The sequence below is a fragment of the Erinaceus europaeus genome, chromosome 2, assembly GCF_950295315.1.
Source record: "Erinaceus europaeus chromosome 2, mEriEur2.1, whole genome shotgun sequence".
NCBI classification, from domain to species: domain Eukaryota; kingdom Metazoa; phylum Chordata; class Mammalia; order Eulipotyphla; family Erinaceidae; genus Erinaceus; species Erinaceus europaeus.
In genome coordinates this window covers 3502569-3517964 of record NC_080163.1, presented here as the reverse complement: position 1 = coordinate 3517964, position 15396 = coordinate 3502569, and the positions used below count along the sequence as shown (strand labels likewise).

Below are 15396 nucleotides of genomic sequence, written 5' to 3'. Positions count from 1 at the left end.
ACCCAGGCGCCGGGGGGGCGGGACGAAGCTGATCCCGTCCACCAATGAGAAGACGGGAAAGTCCCCGCCCCCGAAATCGGACCAATGGCGCTCTCCGGGGGCCGGGCACCGCCTCCTGGTGGCCGCTAGGTTTCACTGCAGGGGCCCCGCCGGGCTCAGTGACGCCGCGGCCGCCTCTTGCCTAGGTCCGAGCGCTCCGGGCGGCGGGGGGGGGGGGGGGGGGGTGCGGTCGTGCAATAGGAAACCAAGGGCGTTGCAAGCTTCCCGTTGGACACCAGCTACCTGGTTCCGCGCCCTGCTCGGTGCATATCCCGGACCTCTCCCAGACCCCCCACCTGCGGCCCCCCGGACCTCCGTCTTCTGTCGATCATGCCTCTAAACCGCACTTTGTCCATGTCCTCACTCCCAGGACTGGAGGAGTGGGAGGATGAATTCGACCTGGAGAATACAGTGCTTTTCGAAGTGGCCTGGGAGGTGGCCAACAAAGGTGAGCTTGGGGCTCAAACAAGCGGAGCAGTCGGGGAAGGGTCTTGGAACTCTTGAATGACTGGGAGGCAGGGGGCTACCTGGCATGTCTCTTAGGCCTCAGGCAAGGACTTTATAGCTACTATGTCCTTGGGGTGGGTCTGATGTTTGTCTCTTGGACCGTAGAAGAAGAACATGAGTCAGCTGACTATGAAGATAAAAGGAGTCTGGAATCTCAGGTCCGGAGTTTGGGAGGCGTGGGATATAGGGGGGTGGGATAGATGGGGGGGGGGATGAAAGATCTCTGGGTTTGGGGAGGAGGTTTCCAAGAGACCTGAGGCCTGCACTGGGTAGGAAATTGTGTGTGTGTGTTTGGGGGGCGGGGGGTAAGGGGTGGTGGGAGGCAGGGTTGGGAGATGGAGGTCTGGCATTTCATACTGGAGAGTGACTGGGTTTCAGAACAGGCCCTGGGATAAAGGGTTGGGGGAGGGATGTAACAAGTTTTGAGAGAAAGTTGACAGGAGAGAGTTGAATGCATGACCCCTGGTTGAAGAACCTGGGGAACCAGCCACTTGAGAGACTGTTGAGACTCCAGCCTAGAGGCTGGAGACTAGAATTTCTAGATCCTGGAGTGAGAGTGAGCTGGGGCTTGGATGGCTGAGTGATTCTGAAGAGTTGGGAGGCCTTAGACACACACTGAGACTGGAATGGGGGAAGTCTGGGAAGCCCTAAATTGGTCAGGGGCTGGGCCCAGGGGTACGAGTGGCCGAGGACCTGGATTTCTGTGTCCCAAGCTCCCAGAGACCTGGGATTCTGGATTTCGGAATCCCAGCTGAGAGCTAGGCAGTGTTGCTCCTTAGAAGGGAGGGAACTGGAGGAAAAAAAAAAAAAAGACGGAACTGGTTCTGACATCATGGGATGCTAAGTGGGTGGGTGGGGGGAAGCACTGTGAGTCTGGAAACAGCTTCCAGAGCCCAGGCTCCAGGAAGCCACCAGTTTGGGGGCTCAAAGCCTTCGGTCTGGAGTAGGATCATGGGAAAGGCAGGCCCTGTATGCCTGTGTCCCCAGCTGGGGAGAGGAGACTGGGGGACAGGTCAGCAGAGTCCCTGGAGGGAGAGGAATGACAGTTGCAGCTTCTCTTGAGCAAGTGCCGGAAACTCAGTAAGACTGTGAAGAGAAAAGTCTCCTCCTAGGGGGTGCTAGACCCCTGGGAGCTGGGCCCTTGGGCTGCGGGGTCCTGAGAGCCACTGTAAGCTGTGTCATCTTTGGTCCCTAACCCCTCTCTCAGTTCCAGAGGTGTAGCCTAAGCCCCCTCTTACCTCACAGTTTCCGCCTCAGCTCCCTTCCCCTTGAGACCCCAGGCCCCTGACTCCTCTACACCTCGTTCTGATTCCCACCTCACTTTTTTTTTTTTTTTGAACCAGAGCCCTGCTTAGCTCTGGCTTATGATGATGCTGGGGACTGAACCTAGGACTTCAGAGTCTCAGGCATGGAGTCTGTCTGTAGAACAATTATGCTATCTACCCCGTCCCTCTTTTTTTTTTTTTAATTTTATTATTTTTTGTTATCATGATTTATTTATTGGATAGAGATAGACAGAAGTCAAGAGAAAGGGACTATAGAGAGGGAGAAAGACAGACACCCTACTTCACCACTCCCAAAGCTTTCCCCCTGCAGGTGGGGACCGGAGGCTTGAACCCAGGTCCTTGCTCACTGTAATGTGTCTGCTCAACCAGGTGTGCCACTGCCTAGCCCCTAATATTATTATTATTATTTTTTTTATATTTTATTTTATTTTATTTATCCCCTTTTGTTGCCCTTGTTTTTTTTATTGTTGTAGTTATTATTGTTATTGTCATCATTGTTGGATAGGACAGAGAGAAATGGAGAGAGGAGGGGAAGACAGAGAGGAGGAGAGAAAGATAGACACCTGCAGACCTGCTTCACCTGCAGGTGGGGAGCCGGGGTTCGAACCGGGATCCTTATGCCGGTCCTTGTGCTTTGCGCCACCTGCGCTTAACCTGCTGCACTACAGCCCGACTCCCTATTATTATTATTATTTTACTTTTTAAAAATATTTTTATTGTATTGTTATATGGGAAACTGGAGAATGTTATGCATGTACAAACTTGTATTTACTGTTGAATGTAAAACATTAATTCCCCAATAAAGAAATAAAAATATATTTTTTATTGTTTACCAGAGCACTGCATATGCTGGTGCCGGGGATGGAATCTAGGACCATGGAGCCTCAGGCATGACCGTTATGCTATCTACCCCTGCCTGTCTCCCCTGCACCTCCCTTTTCTGATTCTAAAGTGTGGGCTCCTAGTACCCTTTTTCCCCAAAGCCAGAGGTTCAGCCCCCCCCACCCGACACACCCCTTGGGCCCTCCCCCACCCTGCCCCAGAGGCTGACCTCATCTACTGGGGCCCACAGTGGGGGGCATCTACACCGTGCTGCAGACCAAGGCCAAAGTGACCGGCGACGAGTGGGGTGACAACTACTACCTGGTGGGACCATACACGGAGCAGGGCGTGAGGACCCAGGTGGAACTGCTCGAGCCGCCCAGCCCAGCCCTGAGGAGGACCCTGGACTCCATGAATAGCAAAGGCTGCAAGGTAGACCAGGTCCAGGGGCCGGGGGTGGTGCCCCTGCTGAGTGCACACTTTGCTTTGTGCAAGGCCCTGGGTTTGAGCCTCTGCTCCCCAGCTGCAAGGGGGGATGATTTAGGAGTAGGGAATCAGGTCTGCAGGTGTCTCTCTTTCTCTCTCCCTCTCTCTCTCTGCTCCCCTCTCAATTTCTCTCTGTCCTCGCAAAGGAAATAGATGGAAAAGGATGGGGGGGACATAGCATAATGGTTATGCGAATGGATTCTCATGCCTGAGGCTCCAAAATCCCAGGTTTAATTCCCCTGCACTACCGTAAGCCAGAGTTGAGCAATGCTCTGGTAAAAAGAAAAAAAGAAAAGAAAATAGAAGGAAAGGGGGGGGGAATTTGAAGCAGTGGATTTGTTATGCAGGCACTGAGCCCCAGTGAAAACCCGAGTGGTAATAGAAAAAACAAACAACAACAACAAACACTGGCCCAGGCTGAGCATGGGAGCTCTAGCTGGGGGAGGGGCTGAGGACAGGGGGTGTTCTCAGGGACAGAAACTGGGAAGGACCCCCTGTCTTCCCCTGAAGGAAAAACAGACACGCAGACAGATGCAGAACCCCATGAAGTGGGTGTCTGCTCCCCAGGCTCTATGACATGGGGAATGGAAAGACAGACTGAGGAGCAGTTTCTCAGACTAAGAAAGAACCAGCATTAAAAAGATGGACTTCCAGACAGAATGGGGATGGGGGGTTAGGGTGGAGGTGAGCTGGGCCCCCAGTGTAGGGGTTCAGGAGCCTAAGATTCAGGGGCTGGTAAAGTGCATGTCCTGGTGTGTGTGAGACCCACGTTTAGAGCCCCAGCACCACATGGGAACACTGTGGACAGCACGGGGAGGAGCTCCAGGGCTGGTGTAGCACAGTGCTTTAGTGTAGCTTCTCTCTCTCTCAGAAACAGAGTAGGGCCTGGGAGATAGTGTAATGGTTATGCAAAAAGACAGACTTCCCGGGAGTCGGGCGGTAGCACAGCGGGTTAAGTGCACATGGTGCAAAGCACAAGGACCCGCATAAGGATCCCGGTTCGAGCCCCCGGCTCCCCACCTGCAGGGGAGTCGCTTCACAGGTGGTGAAGCAGGTCTGCAGGCGTCTGTCTTTCTCTCCCCCTCTCTGTCTTCCCCTCCTCTCTCCATTTCTCTCTGTCCTATCCAACAATAACAACAATAATAACTATAACAACAATGAAAAACAAAGGCAACAAAAGGGAAAATAAATAAATATAAAAAAAATTTTAAAGTAAGATAAATAAACAAACAGGAACTTGAGGGTATGGGTAGATAGCCTAAAGCAAAGAGACTGTCAAGCCTGAGGCTCCTGTGTCTCTACTTGAAAAAGATGAATTGGAGCAGTAAAGGCCCAGCAATGACTAGAAAAGGAAGGGGAGGCGTCCAGGAGGTGGTGGAGTGGGTAAAGCATTGGCCTCTCCAGCTTGACGTCCTGAGACCAATCCCCGGCAGGCAGCCCATATATCAGAGTGATGTGGTTTTTTTTCACCAGAGCACTGCTCAGCTCCGGCTTACGGTGGTGCAGGGGACTGAACCTGGGACTCATGCATGAGAGTCTTTGCATAACCATTATGCTATCTACCCCTGCCCATGTTCTTTCTCTCTCTCTCTTTTCCTATTAATAAACAAATAAAATCTTTAAAAAAAAAAAAAGAAAGAAAGAAAAAGAAAGGGTGAGGGAAGAGAAAGAGTAGAGAGGGAGGGGGAGAGGAGGGAGGGAGTGTTTTCAGGATATTGCTCAAGTGTGAGGCCCAGGGTTCATTCCTCAGCACCACATTAAAAAAAAAAAAAAAAAAAAAAAAACCCGAATTTCAAATTTGCCTGCTCCACACCCTGCCAGTATGTGACCTTGACAGCATTCAGTCTGGCAAGACATCTTCACTTTCTGTCCTTGTGACCTTGGCTGACAGCATCTGCCTTTCTGGGTTGCGGGCAGAATATCACTCATGAAGCCCAAGGTGTAGCTCCTGGCATGAAATGAGCCCCATGTGAGCCCTTTGTGGTCATCATCATCATCATCATCATCATCATCATCATCGTTACTATATATGTGAATTCTTTATCAGGTAGAAACGAAGAGAAATCACTGCGTTAAGTGCACGTAGTATAAAGTGCAAGGATCCTGGTTTGAGCCTCCAGTTCCCCACCTGCGGGTGGGGCAGGGGTCACGTCATAAGTGGTGAAGCAGGTCTGCAGGTGTCTATCTTTCCCTCCCCTTTCTCTCTTAATTTCTCTATGTCCGATCGAATAAAATGGGAAAAAATGTCTGCCAGGAGCAGTGGATTTGTAGTGCTGGCACTAAGCCCCAGTGGTAACCCTGGAGGCAAAGAAAAAGAAAGAGAGAGAAATCAAGAGGGAAGGAGGAGATAGGGAGAGAAAGAGAGAGACACCTGCAGACTTGCTGCACAGGTCACGAAGCTTCCGCCTTGCAGGGTGGGGGCCAAGGACTTGAATTTGGGTCCCTGCCCATGTAAAATGTGCGCTCAATGGCATCTGGCCCCCACCATGCCATTCTTACTATAAACAGCACAGCTTGCAGAGGTGGCCCGGCAGACAGTGGGGAGACATGGGTAGGGAGAGAATGAGTGTCCCCAAAGGTGACAGTGGCCAGAGGAGCTGGAGCAAATGGGAAAGAGGCAGATCTGAGACAGAAGAGACTCCTTCCCAGTGTCTCAGAGCAAGGCCAGACAGGCGAGTTCCGGGACACAACTTCAGATGGCGAGACCCAGGAATTAAAGAAAGGGGTAGGCCCTGGTGTTTGCGTCTCTCCATATGTGTCTTTTTTGGTTGGTTTCTTTGGCCTCCAAGATTATTGCCAGGGCTTGGTGCCGGCACTGCTAATCCACTGCCCCTGGCGGCCATTTTTCTTTTTCTTTCTTCATGAGAAAGATAGGAGGAGAGAAAGAACCAGCTATCACTCTGGTACATGTGCTGCCGGGGATCGAACTCAGGACCTCATGCTTGAGAGTCTAGTGCCTTAGCCATTGCGCCACCTCCCGGACCACTGCTTCACCACTTAATGAAGCGATCCCTCTGCAGGTGGGGAGCTGGGGGCTTGAACCAGATCCTTGTGCAGGTCCTTGAGCTTGGTACTATGTGCACTTAGCCTAGTGTCCAGTCCCCTCACTATATATATATATATATATATATATATATATATATATATATATATATATATAGAAGGAGGGGAGGAAGGAAGGTGGAAAGGGAGCCAGGTGGGGGTGCACCTTGTTAAGTGTGCACGTTACCACACACAAGGTCTGGGTTTGAGCCCCTGTGGTGAAATGCACACTACAAGTGACTTTCTGTCTGCCCCTCCTCTCTCAATTTCTCTCTGCTCTATCAAATAAAGAAAAGAGAAGCAGAAGCAGAAATACCTGCCAGAAGCGGTGGATTTGTGGTGCAGCATGAGTCCCATCAATAAACCTGGGGACAATTTAAAAACGGGGGGGAGTTGGGCGATAGCGCAGCGGGTTGAGCGCACCTGGCGCAAAGTGCAAGGATGGTGTCAGGATCCCGGTTCGAGCCCCGGCTCCCCACCTGCAGGGGAGTCGCTTCACAAGTGGTGGAGCAGGTCTGCAGGTGTCTGTCTATCTTTCTCTCCCTCTCTCTGTCTCCCTCTCCTCTCTCCATTTCTCTCTGCCCTATCCAACAACGACATCATCATCAACAACAATAACTACAATAAAGAAAAAAAAATACAAGGGCAACAAAAGGGGATAAATATTTTTTAAAAATCTTTAAAAAAAAAAAAAGGATGGGTTAGATAGCATAATGGTTATGTGAAGAGACTCTCATGCCTGAGGTTCCAAAGTCCTAGGTTCAATCCCCCATACAACCACAAGCTAGAGCTGAGCAGTGCTCTGGTAAAAAGAGAGAGAGAAAAAAAAGAGGACCAGGAGTAGTGGAGTTGTCCATGTGTGAAGGCCTGGTGCCCCCACCCCCCAAAAGAGGGTGGCCAAGGTTGATGGTATAATGGTATAGAGGTTATGAAAATAGACTCTTATGCGTGAAACATCAAGGTCCCGGGTTCAGTCCTCAGCACAACCATAAGCCAGAGCTGAGCAATGCCCTGACAAAAAAAAAAGGGGGGGGGGATGGATAAGAAGGAAAGAAAGGAAGGGAAGTGTTGAGGAAGAGGGAGTGTCTTTCAAGGAGGCTTGAAGGCTGAGCATGGAGTGTGGCTACCGCCCCAGGAAGGTGCAGGGCTCTCAGAAGCCGCCCATCCCCCTCAGCGATTCATTCATTCACAGCCTCTGGTTTGGGGTCGGGTCTGGAGTCCAACCGGGCCTCTCTGTGTCCCCAAGGAACCTCCTGTCAGCCCAGCCCTCCTCCAGGCAGCTGCTCCCCACGTGCTGCATACGGGCCTAAGAATAGCCCCCCCAAAGAAAGGGCAGGCAACAGCTGGGAGGGGGAGGGGCGGGGCAGGGCCTAGGAAGCCCTGGGCTGGGGAGCAGTGTGACAGTCGGCCACCCAGGGCTGTGGCACTGGGCCCAGAACCTCAGCCAGTCTCAGAAGAAGTAAAGAAGTAGGGAGGTGGGGGTCTGGCGGTGTTGCACTGGTTGCCATGTTCAAGCCCTTGGTCCCCACCTGCTGGGGAAAGTTTCACGAGTGGTGAGTAGGGCTGTAGGACTCTCTCCTGTCTCTCCCTCCTATCTCTCCCTAACCTCTCAATTTTTCTCTCTGTCCTACAGAGAAGAAAAAAAAAAGGAAGAAAAAATGGCCATCGGGAGTAATGGATTCATAGTGCTGGTACATAGCTTCAGTAATAACACTGATGACAAAATAATAATAACAAGAACAATAAGAGGGGGCCAGGTAGTGGCACACCTGGTTAAGCACACACAGTACTATGTATGAGGACCCGGGTTTGAGCCCCAGCTCCCCACCTGCAGCTAGGACACTTAACAAGTGGTGAAGCAGGTCTGCAGGTATCTTTCCTTTTCTTGTTCTCTCTTTTTTAAAAAATTTCTTTTAATCTTTATTTATTTATTGGATAGAGCCAGAAATCGAGAGGGAAGGGAGGGATAGAGAGGAAGAGAGACAGAGACACCAGCAGCCCTGTTTCACCACGCGTGAAGCTTTCCCCCTGCAGGTGGGGACCGGGGACTGGAACCCGGGTCCTTGCACATTGTAGCATGTGCGCTCAACCAGGTGCGCCACCACCTGGCCCTCTTTCTCTCCTTTTCAATCCTCCCCCCCCATTTCTTCCTGTCCTATCAAATAAAGTAGAAAAAAAAGGAAAAGATTATCACTGAACCGCAGTGATAACCCTGGAGACAAAATATGATGATGATGATGATGATGATGATGATGATGATGATGATGAAAATAATAATCCAGGAGGGGAGCCGGGTGGTAGCGCAGCGGGCTAAGTGCACGTGGCGCAAAGCGCCAGGACCGGACGAAGGATCCTGGTTCGATCCCCCTGCTCCCCACCTGCAGGGGAGTCGCTTCACAGGCGGTGAAGCAGGTCTGCAGGTGTCTGTCTTTCTCTCCCCCTCTCTGTCTTCCCTCCTCTCTCCATTTCTCTCTGTCCTATCCAATAACAACAACAATAATAACTAAACAAGAGCAACAAAAGGTAATAAATATTAAATAATAATAGTAATCCAGGAGATGTGACAGGACTTCCAAGCATGGCCTCCCAGGTTCCATCCCTTGCATTGCATGTGTCAGAAATATTCTGATTTTTCTTTCTCTCTCTCTCTCCCCTCCTCCGGCTCTCTTTTTGTCTCTCATAAGTAAATAGATAAAATAAGTAAAGAGACAGTTAGGCTCAGAGATATGGCAACAGGACGCAAAACGCAGCCTGGGACATGCAAAGAGGATCATCAGTCAGCACTAGGAAGACGGCAGAAGGTAGAGATACACCCAGGGGGCCGGGCCATGGTGCACCGGTCAAGCCCACATAGTACTAAGCACAAGGACCCATGCAGGCCCCCAGCTCCTCACCTGCAGGGGGAAGCTTCACAGGCGGTGAAGCAGGTCTGCGGGTGTCTGTCTTTCTCTCCCCCTAGCTCCCCCTCCCCTCTCAATTTCTCTCTGTCCTATCCAATCAAAGGGGGCAAAAATGGCTGACAGGAACAGTGGATTTGTACTGCTGGCACTGAGCCCCAGACCACAAGTTTAAAAAAATCTTTAAGAGGGAGTCGGGCAGTGGTGCAGCGGGTTAAGCGCAGGCGGCACGAAGCGCAAGGACTGGCACAAGGATCCCGGTTCGAGCCCCCGGCTCCCCACCTGCAAGGGAGTCACTTCACAGGTGGTGAAGCAGGTCTGCAGGTGTCTGTCTTTCTCTCCCCCTCTCTGTCTTCCCCTCCTCTCTCCATCTCTCTCTGTCCTACCCAACAACAACATCAGTGGCAATGATAACAATAACCACAACGATGGTAAAACAATAAGAGTAACAAAGGGGGAGAAAGGTGGCCTCCAAGAGCCATGGATTCGTGGTGCAGGCACTGGGCCCCAGCAATAACCCTGGAGGCAAAACAAAAAAAAATCTTTAAGGTGCAGGAGAAATAGGCTCAGCCCTCTGTCTGCTGCCTCCTCCCAACTCCCTGTGCTCTCTCTCAGGTGTACTTCGGACGCTGGCTGATCGAGGGGGGCCCCTTGGTGGTGCTCCTGGATGTGGGGGCATCGGCCTGGGCCCTGGAGCGCTGGAAGGGGGAACTGTGGGACACCTGCAACATCGGGGTGCCGTGGTATGACCGGGAGGCCAACGACGCCGTCCTTTTTGGCTTCCTTACCACCTGGTTCCTGGGTGAGGTAGGACCCTTGTCACTGCACTTGGCCCCAGGCCTCAAAACCACCATGACCAGAGGGTGGGCGGCTCAAGAATTAGCTCGATGGGGGTCGGGCGGTGGCGCAGCGGGTTAAGTGCAGGTGGCGCAAAGCGCAAGGACCGGCATAAGGATCCCGGTTCGAGCCGCCGGCTCCCCACCTGCAGGGGAGTCCCTTCACAGGCAGTGAAGCAGGTCTGCAGGTGTCTATCTTTCTCTCTCCCTCTCTGTCTGCCCCTCCTCTCTCCATTTCTCTCTGTCCTATCCAACAATGACAACAACAACAACAATAATAACTACAAGGGCAACAAAAAGGGAATAAAAAAAAAGAAAAGAATTAGCTCTGGCCTCTGCAACCGAGACACGCAGTGGCTGAGACTCCCTGTCCGGGGGCCTCATTTCACTTTTCACACATGCCAAGACCCCGGAGACTGGGGCCGGCCAGGCTGGGGGCCTCCCCTGGAAATCTGGGAGTTGTTATTTCTCTGGTCTGATCCTGGCTGGACTTAGCTTTCAGATGGGATCCTGGATGGTTGGGAATCATCAGCCTACCAGAGAGCCGGGAATCTGGTTTCAGGTTTTAAGTGTTTGTCACTTGGGGGGTTGGAGGCGGGTGGTGGTGCACCTGGTTAAGTGTGCTGAGCGCAAGGACCTGTACAAGGATCCATTGAGCCTTCCCCCACCCAGCCCCCCTCCCCACCTGCAGGGGAGTCGCTTCACAGGCGGTGAAGCAGGTCTGCAGGTGTCTGTCTTTCTCTCCCCCTCTCTGTCTTCTCCTCCCCTCTCAATTTCTCTCTGTCTTATCCAAAAAAAAAAAAAACAATTGAAAAAGTGGCCACAGGAGCAGTGGATCTGTAGTTTAGGCACTGAACCCCAGTAATAACCCTGGCAGCAAAGGAAAAAAAAAGTTTTCCACTTGGAAAGCAGTACAGTGGGTGGAGTGCCTCGGAATATGCATGAAGTCTGGGTTTCATCCCTGGCACTGCAATGTGCCAGGGTGGTATTCTGACTCTAGGAATATGAATATATGAATCTCTAATGTATGTCTGTGTCCGAGCTGGGGTAGACAGCATAGGACTTAGGCAAAAAGACTTGCATGTCTGCTGCTGTGAGCACTCAGGTTCAATCTCCAGCACCACCATAAGCCAGAGCTAAGCAGTTATTAAAAAAGTAATTAATTAACAAAGGGCTCGAGAAATTGTGCTGTCACCAGGCTCTGCACAGCTTAAGCTCTACCGCTCCTAGGGCATACTGGGAGCTATAGTTTTTCAGTTGTGTCATTGACTTGGGGACATACAATATGAAATCTTTCCAAGTTAGCCCTGCTAGAACTTAGTATATTTTTTAACCGCTCAGCTCTTAGGATGGTGGCAGGGATTGAAACTGGGACTTTGGGGCGTCAGAATTAGAAGCCTGTTGCGGGGGTCGGGTGGTAACGCAGCGGGTTAAGTGAGTGTTGCACAAAGGACCAGCTCACCTGCAAGGGGGTCGCTTCACAGGCGGTGAAGCAGGTCTGCAGGTGTCTGTCTTTCTCTCCCCGTCTCTGTCTTCCCCTCCTCTCTCCATTTCTCCCTGTCCTATCCAAACAATGATGGCAACGATAATAACTACAGCAACAATAAAACAACAAGGGCAACAAAAGGGGAAAAAAATGTTAAAAAATAAAGAAGTCTGTTGCAGTAAACCACTGTGCTGTCTCCTTGGTCCCCTGGTGGGATGTAGAAGATAAGCCAACAGCAACAAAAAGCAAAAAGTCTCAGCTCCATTCAGCCCCTGGGGACGAGGTCAGCCCTGGCTGCCTCATGTCTTCCTTGTCCTGTGGGGATCACCTGGACGCCCCCACCCTAACCCCCGCAACCTCTCCGCTGTTTCTGTGTCCGTGTGTCCTGACCCGGGGGCTGTTCCCGGTCTTCGCCACACTCACGTGGACAGCCATGGCCCTTTCTCTGCTGCCCGCAGTTCCTGGCCCAGAGCGAGGAGAAGCCGCACGTGGTGGCTCACTTCCACGAGTGGCTGGCGGGCATCGGGCTCTGCCTGTGCCGGGCCCGGCGGCTGCCCGTGGCCACAATCTTCACCACCCACGCCACGCTGCTGGGGCGCTACCTGTGTGCCGGGGCTGTGGATTTCTACAACAACTTGGAGACCGTGAGCCCCGGGGTGCTGGGGGAGGGGCTGGCAGGACTGCAGAGCTGTCTGGATTCCAAGGGGTCAAGCTGCCTCTTCTCCAGGGACCAGGGGTCCCCAGCCCTTTTCCCTCAGGCTTAGGGATCACCCCGTCCCTGCTCCTTCTGATGCAGGAGTCCCAGGCCTCCCACGCCTTAGACCTAGGGGTCCTCCAGCCTCTCCTGCCTCACACCCAGGGGTCCCCCAGCCCCTCCTGCTTCACACCCAGGGGTCCCCCAGCCCCTCCTCCCTCACACCCAGGGGTCCCCCAGCACCTCCTCTCTCACAGCCAGGGGTCCCCCAGCCCCTCCTCCCTCAGAATCCAGGGGTCCCCCAGCCCCTCCTGCCTCACACCCAGGGGTCCCCCAGCCTCTCTTGCCTCACACCCAGGGGTCCTCCAGCCTCTCCTGCCTCAGAATCCAGGGGTCCCCCAGCCCCTCCTGCCTCACACCCAGGGGTCCCCCAGCCCCTCCTCCCTCACACCCAGGGGTCCCCCAGCCCCTCCTCCCTCACACCCAGGGGTCCCCCAGCCCCTCCTCCCTCACACCCAGCCCCTCCTCCCTCACACCCAGGGGTCCCCCAGCCTCTCCTGCCTCACAGCCAGGGGTCCCTCAGCCTCTCCTGTCTCACACCCAAGGGTCTCCCAGCATCTCCTCCCTCAGAATCCAGAGGTCCCCAAGCCCCTCCTGCCTCACACCCAGGGGTCCCCCAGCCCCTCCTGCCTCACACCCAGGGGTCCCCCAGCCTCTCCTGCCTCACACCCAGGGATCCCCCAGCCTCTCCTGCCTCAGAATCCAGGGGTCCCCCAGCCTCTCCTTCCTCACACCCAGGGGTCCCCCAGCCTCTCCTGCCTCATACCCAGGGGTCCCCCAGCCTCTCCTGCCTCATACCCAGGGGTCCCCCAGCCTCTCCTTCCTCAGAATCCAGGGGTCCCCCAGCCTCTCCTTCCTCAGAATCCAGGGGTCCCCTGGCCTCTCTTCACTCAGACCCAGACCTTATGACCCTCCTTCTTCAATCCTAAGGGTCCCCCAGCCCTTGCCCCCTCAGACTCAGGGGTCTCCCAGGCTTCCCCGCCTGAGACCCAGGGGTCCCCCAGCCCCTCCTGCCTCACACCCAGGGGTCCCCCAGCCCCTCCTCCCTCACACCCAGGGGTCCCCCAGCATCTCCTCCCTCAGAATCCAGGGGTCCCCCAGCCTCTCCTGCCTCACACCCAGGGGCCCCCCAGCCCCTTCTTCCTCACACCCAGGGGTCTCCCTGACCCTCACCCTTCAATCCTAGGGATTCCCTAGCTCCTGCTTCTTTAGAAGGAGAGTCCAGCTTCTAGCCCCAAGACCCCAGACGCTGGACTCCCAGTCTCCTAGTTCCCCTAATACCCACCCCCCCCCCCCAACTCCAGTTCAACGTGGACAAGGAAGCGGGGGAGAGGCAGATTTATCACCGCTACTGCATGGAGCGGGGCGGCCGCCCACTGTGCCCACGTCTTCACTACCGTGTCCCAAATCACCGCTATCGAGGCTCAGCACCTACTCAAGAGGAAACCAGGTACCGGGTCTAGTGGAGTCCATGTGAGGAACCATGGTAATTGTGCTGAGGGCAGGAAACTACAACCCCCAGAAGTCCCTGCCCATGAGCCTGCCTTAGTTATCCCCCGAGAATCTAAAGGGCGTTGTAGTTCATTTACATTATATTAATTTCAGAAATAGTAAAATTCTGTTACTGGATAATGTAGACCATGATCTGAAAGGGGGTGAAGGCTCATTTGATTTGGTGTGTGACAACTGTTGGAAACCGTTTTTCTTCCCAGGCTTTAACTAACTACCTGCTCAGTAGTTATGAGAAGTACGACTCCCAGGAGGTTTTTTGGGCCGGTCAGTCCATTATAGTCCAGGGAATTTTGTCCCAAGGCTCCATGGGAATTGTAGTTTTCAATGAGCTGCTTTATTTTTTTTTTTTGATTAATTTATTTTTTATTGAGGGATTAATGTTTTACACTCGACAGTAAATACAAAAGTTTGTACATGCATAACGTTTCCCAGTTTACCTGCTTTAATTTCTTCTTTAATATTTATTTATTTATGTATTTCCTTTTTGTTGCCCTTGTTTTTATTGTTGTGGTAGTTATTATTGTTATTGATGTTGTCATTGTTGGATAGGACAGAGAGAAATGGAGAGAGGAGGGGAAGACAGAGAGGGGGAGAGAAAGACAGACACCTGCAGACCTGCTTCACCACCCATGAAGCGACTCCCCTGCAGGTGGGGAGCCGGGGGCTCGAACCAGGATCCTTGAGCTGGTCCTTGCTCTTTGCACCACGTGCGCTTAACCCTGCTTTCATTTCTAAGAGGCCAGGATGTGGTTGGGAGAGGTGGAGGGTATATTCTGGGAGATGCAGGATGGGGAGGTTTAATCTTTCCAGCTCAAGGTGGGGTAAGGGAGACGAAAGAACTACGTCAAGGTCCCTGTCTGGCTGCCCATGTGCAGGGGGCAGGCGGACGGGCATATAAGCATGTTATTCTGGGCAAGAACATACCTGAGTGTCAGGGTACCAGGAAAGCTCAGGGAAGAGCTGTTGAGCGGAGGGAACTGTGTGAGGAAAAGGACTTCCCTCAGAGGCTGGGCGATGGCACACCTGGCTAAGTGCACATATTACCACATGCAAGGACCCGGTTTCAACCCCCCCCCAACCTTCAGGGGGTTCACTTCACAAGCTGTGAGGCAGGTCTGCAGGTGTCTGTCTTTCTCTCATTCTCCCTATCTCCCCACCTTCTCTTCATTTATCTCTGTTATATCTAATAAAATGGGGGGGGGGAATAAGTTAAAAAAAAAAAAAACAGCCACCAGGAGTGGTGGATTTTTAAAAATTTTTTAAAATATTTATTTATTTATTCCCTTTTGTTGTCCTTGTTGTTTTATTGTTGTAGTTATTACTGTTGTTGTGGTTGGATAGGACAGAGAGAAATGGAGAGAGGAGGGAAAGACAGACACCTGCAGATCTGCTTCACCGCCTGTGAAGTGATTCCCCCTGCAGGTGGGGAGCGGGGGCTCGAACCGGGATCCTTACTCAGGTCCTTGCGCTTGGCGCCACGTGCGCTTAACCCGCTGCACTACCGCAGGAGTGGTGGATTTCTGTAGTGTTGGCACCAAGCCCCAGTGACTGGAGGCAAAAAAAAAAAGGACTCCCATTTATTGATTCAACCACTTGGATCTAATGAAGAAATGATCCCTGGGGTCCTTTCCCCCAATTCCAGATATCGTGACCCCCAATGGACTGAATGTGAAGAAGTTCTCTGCTATGCACGAGTTCCAGAACCTCCATGCCCAGAGCAAGGCCCGCA

The 15396-nt window shown here is 52.7% G+C and overlaps 1 protein-coding gene across 1 annotated transcript in view; it reads left to right on the top strand.

Annotated features, from left to right (window-relative positions):
• The first annotated feature begins 142 nt into the window (after positions 1–142).
• Positions 143–15396, top strand: part of GYS1 (glycogen synthase 1) — a 16628-nt gene continuing 1374 nt past the window's right edge. Inside the window, 7 exon segments of the mRNA XM_060186518.1 lie at positions 143–487; positions 2905–3086; positions 9695–9886; positions 11860–12045; positions 13460–13519; positions 13521–13605; positions 15310–15393. Coding sequence (XP_060042501.1) covers positions 370–487; positions 2905–3086; positions 9695–9886; positions 11860–12045; positions 13460–13519; positions 13521–13605; positions 15310–15393 — 907 coding nt within the window. The 5' untranslated portion in view covers positions 143–369.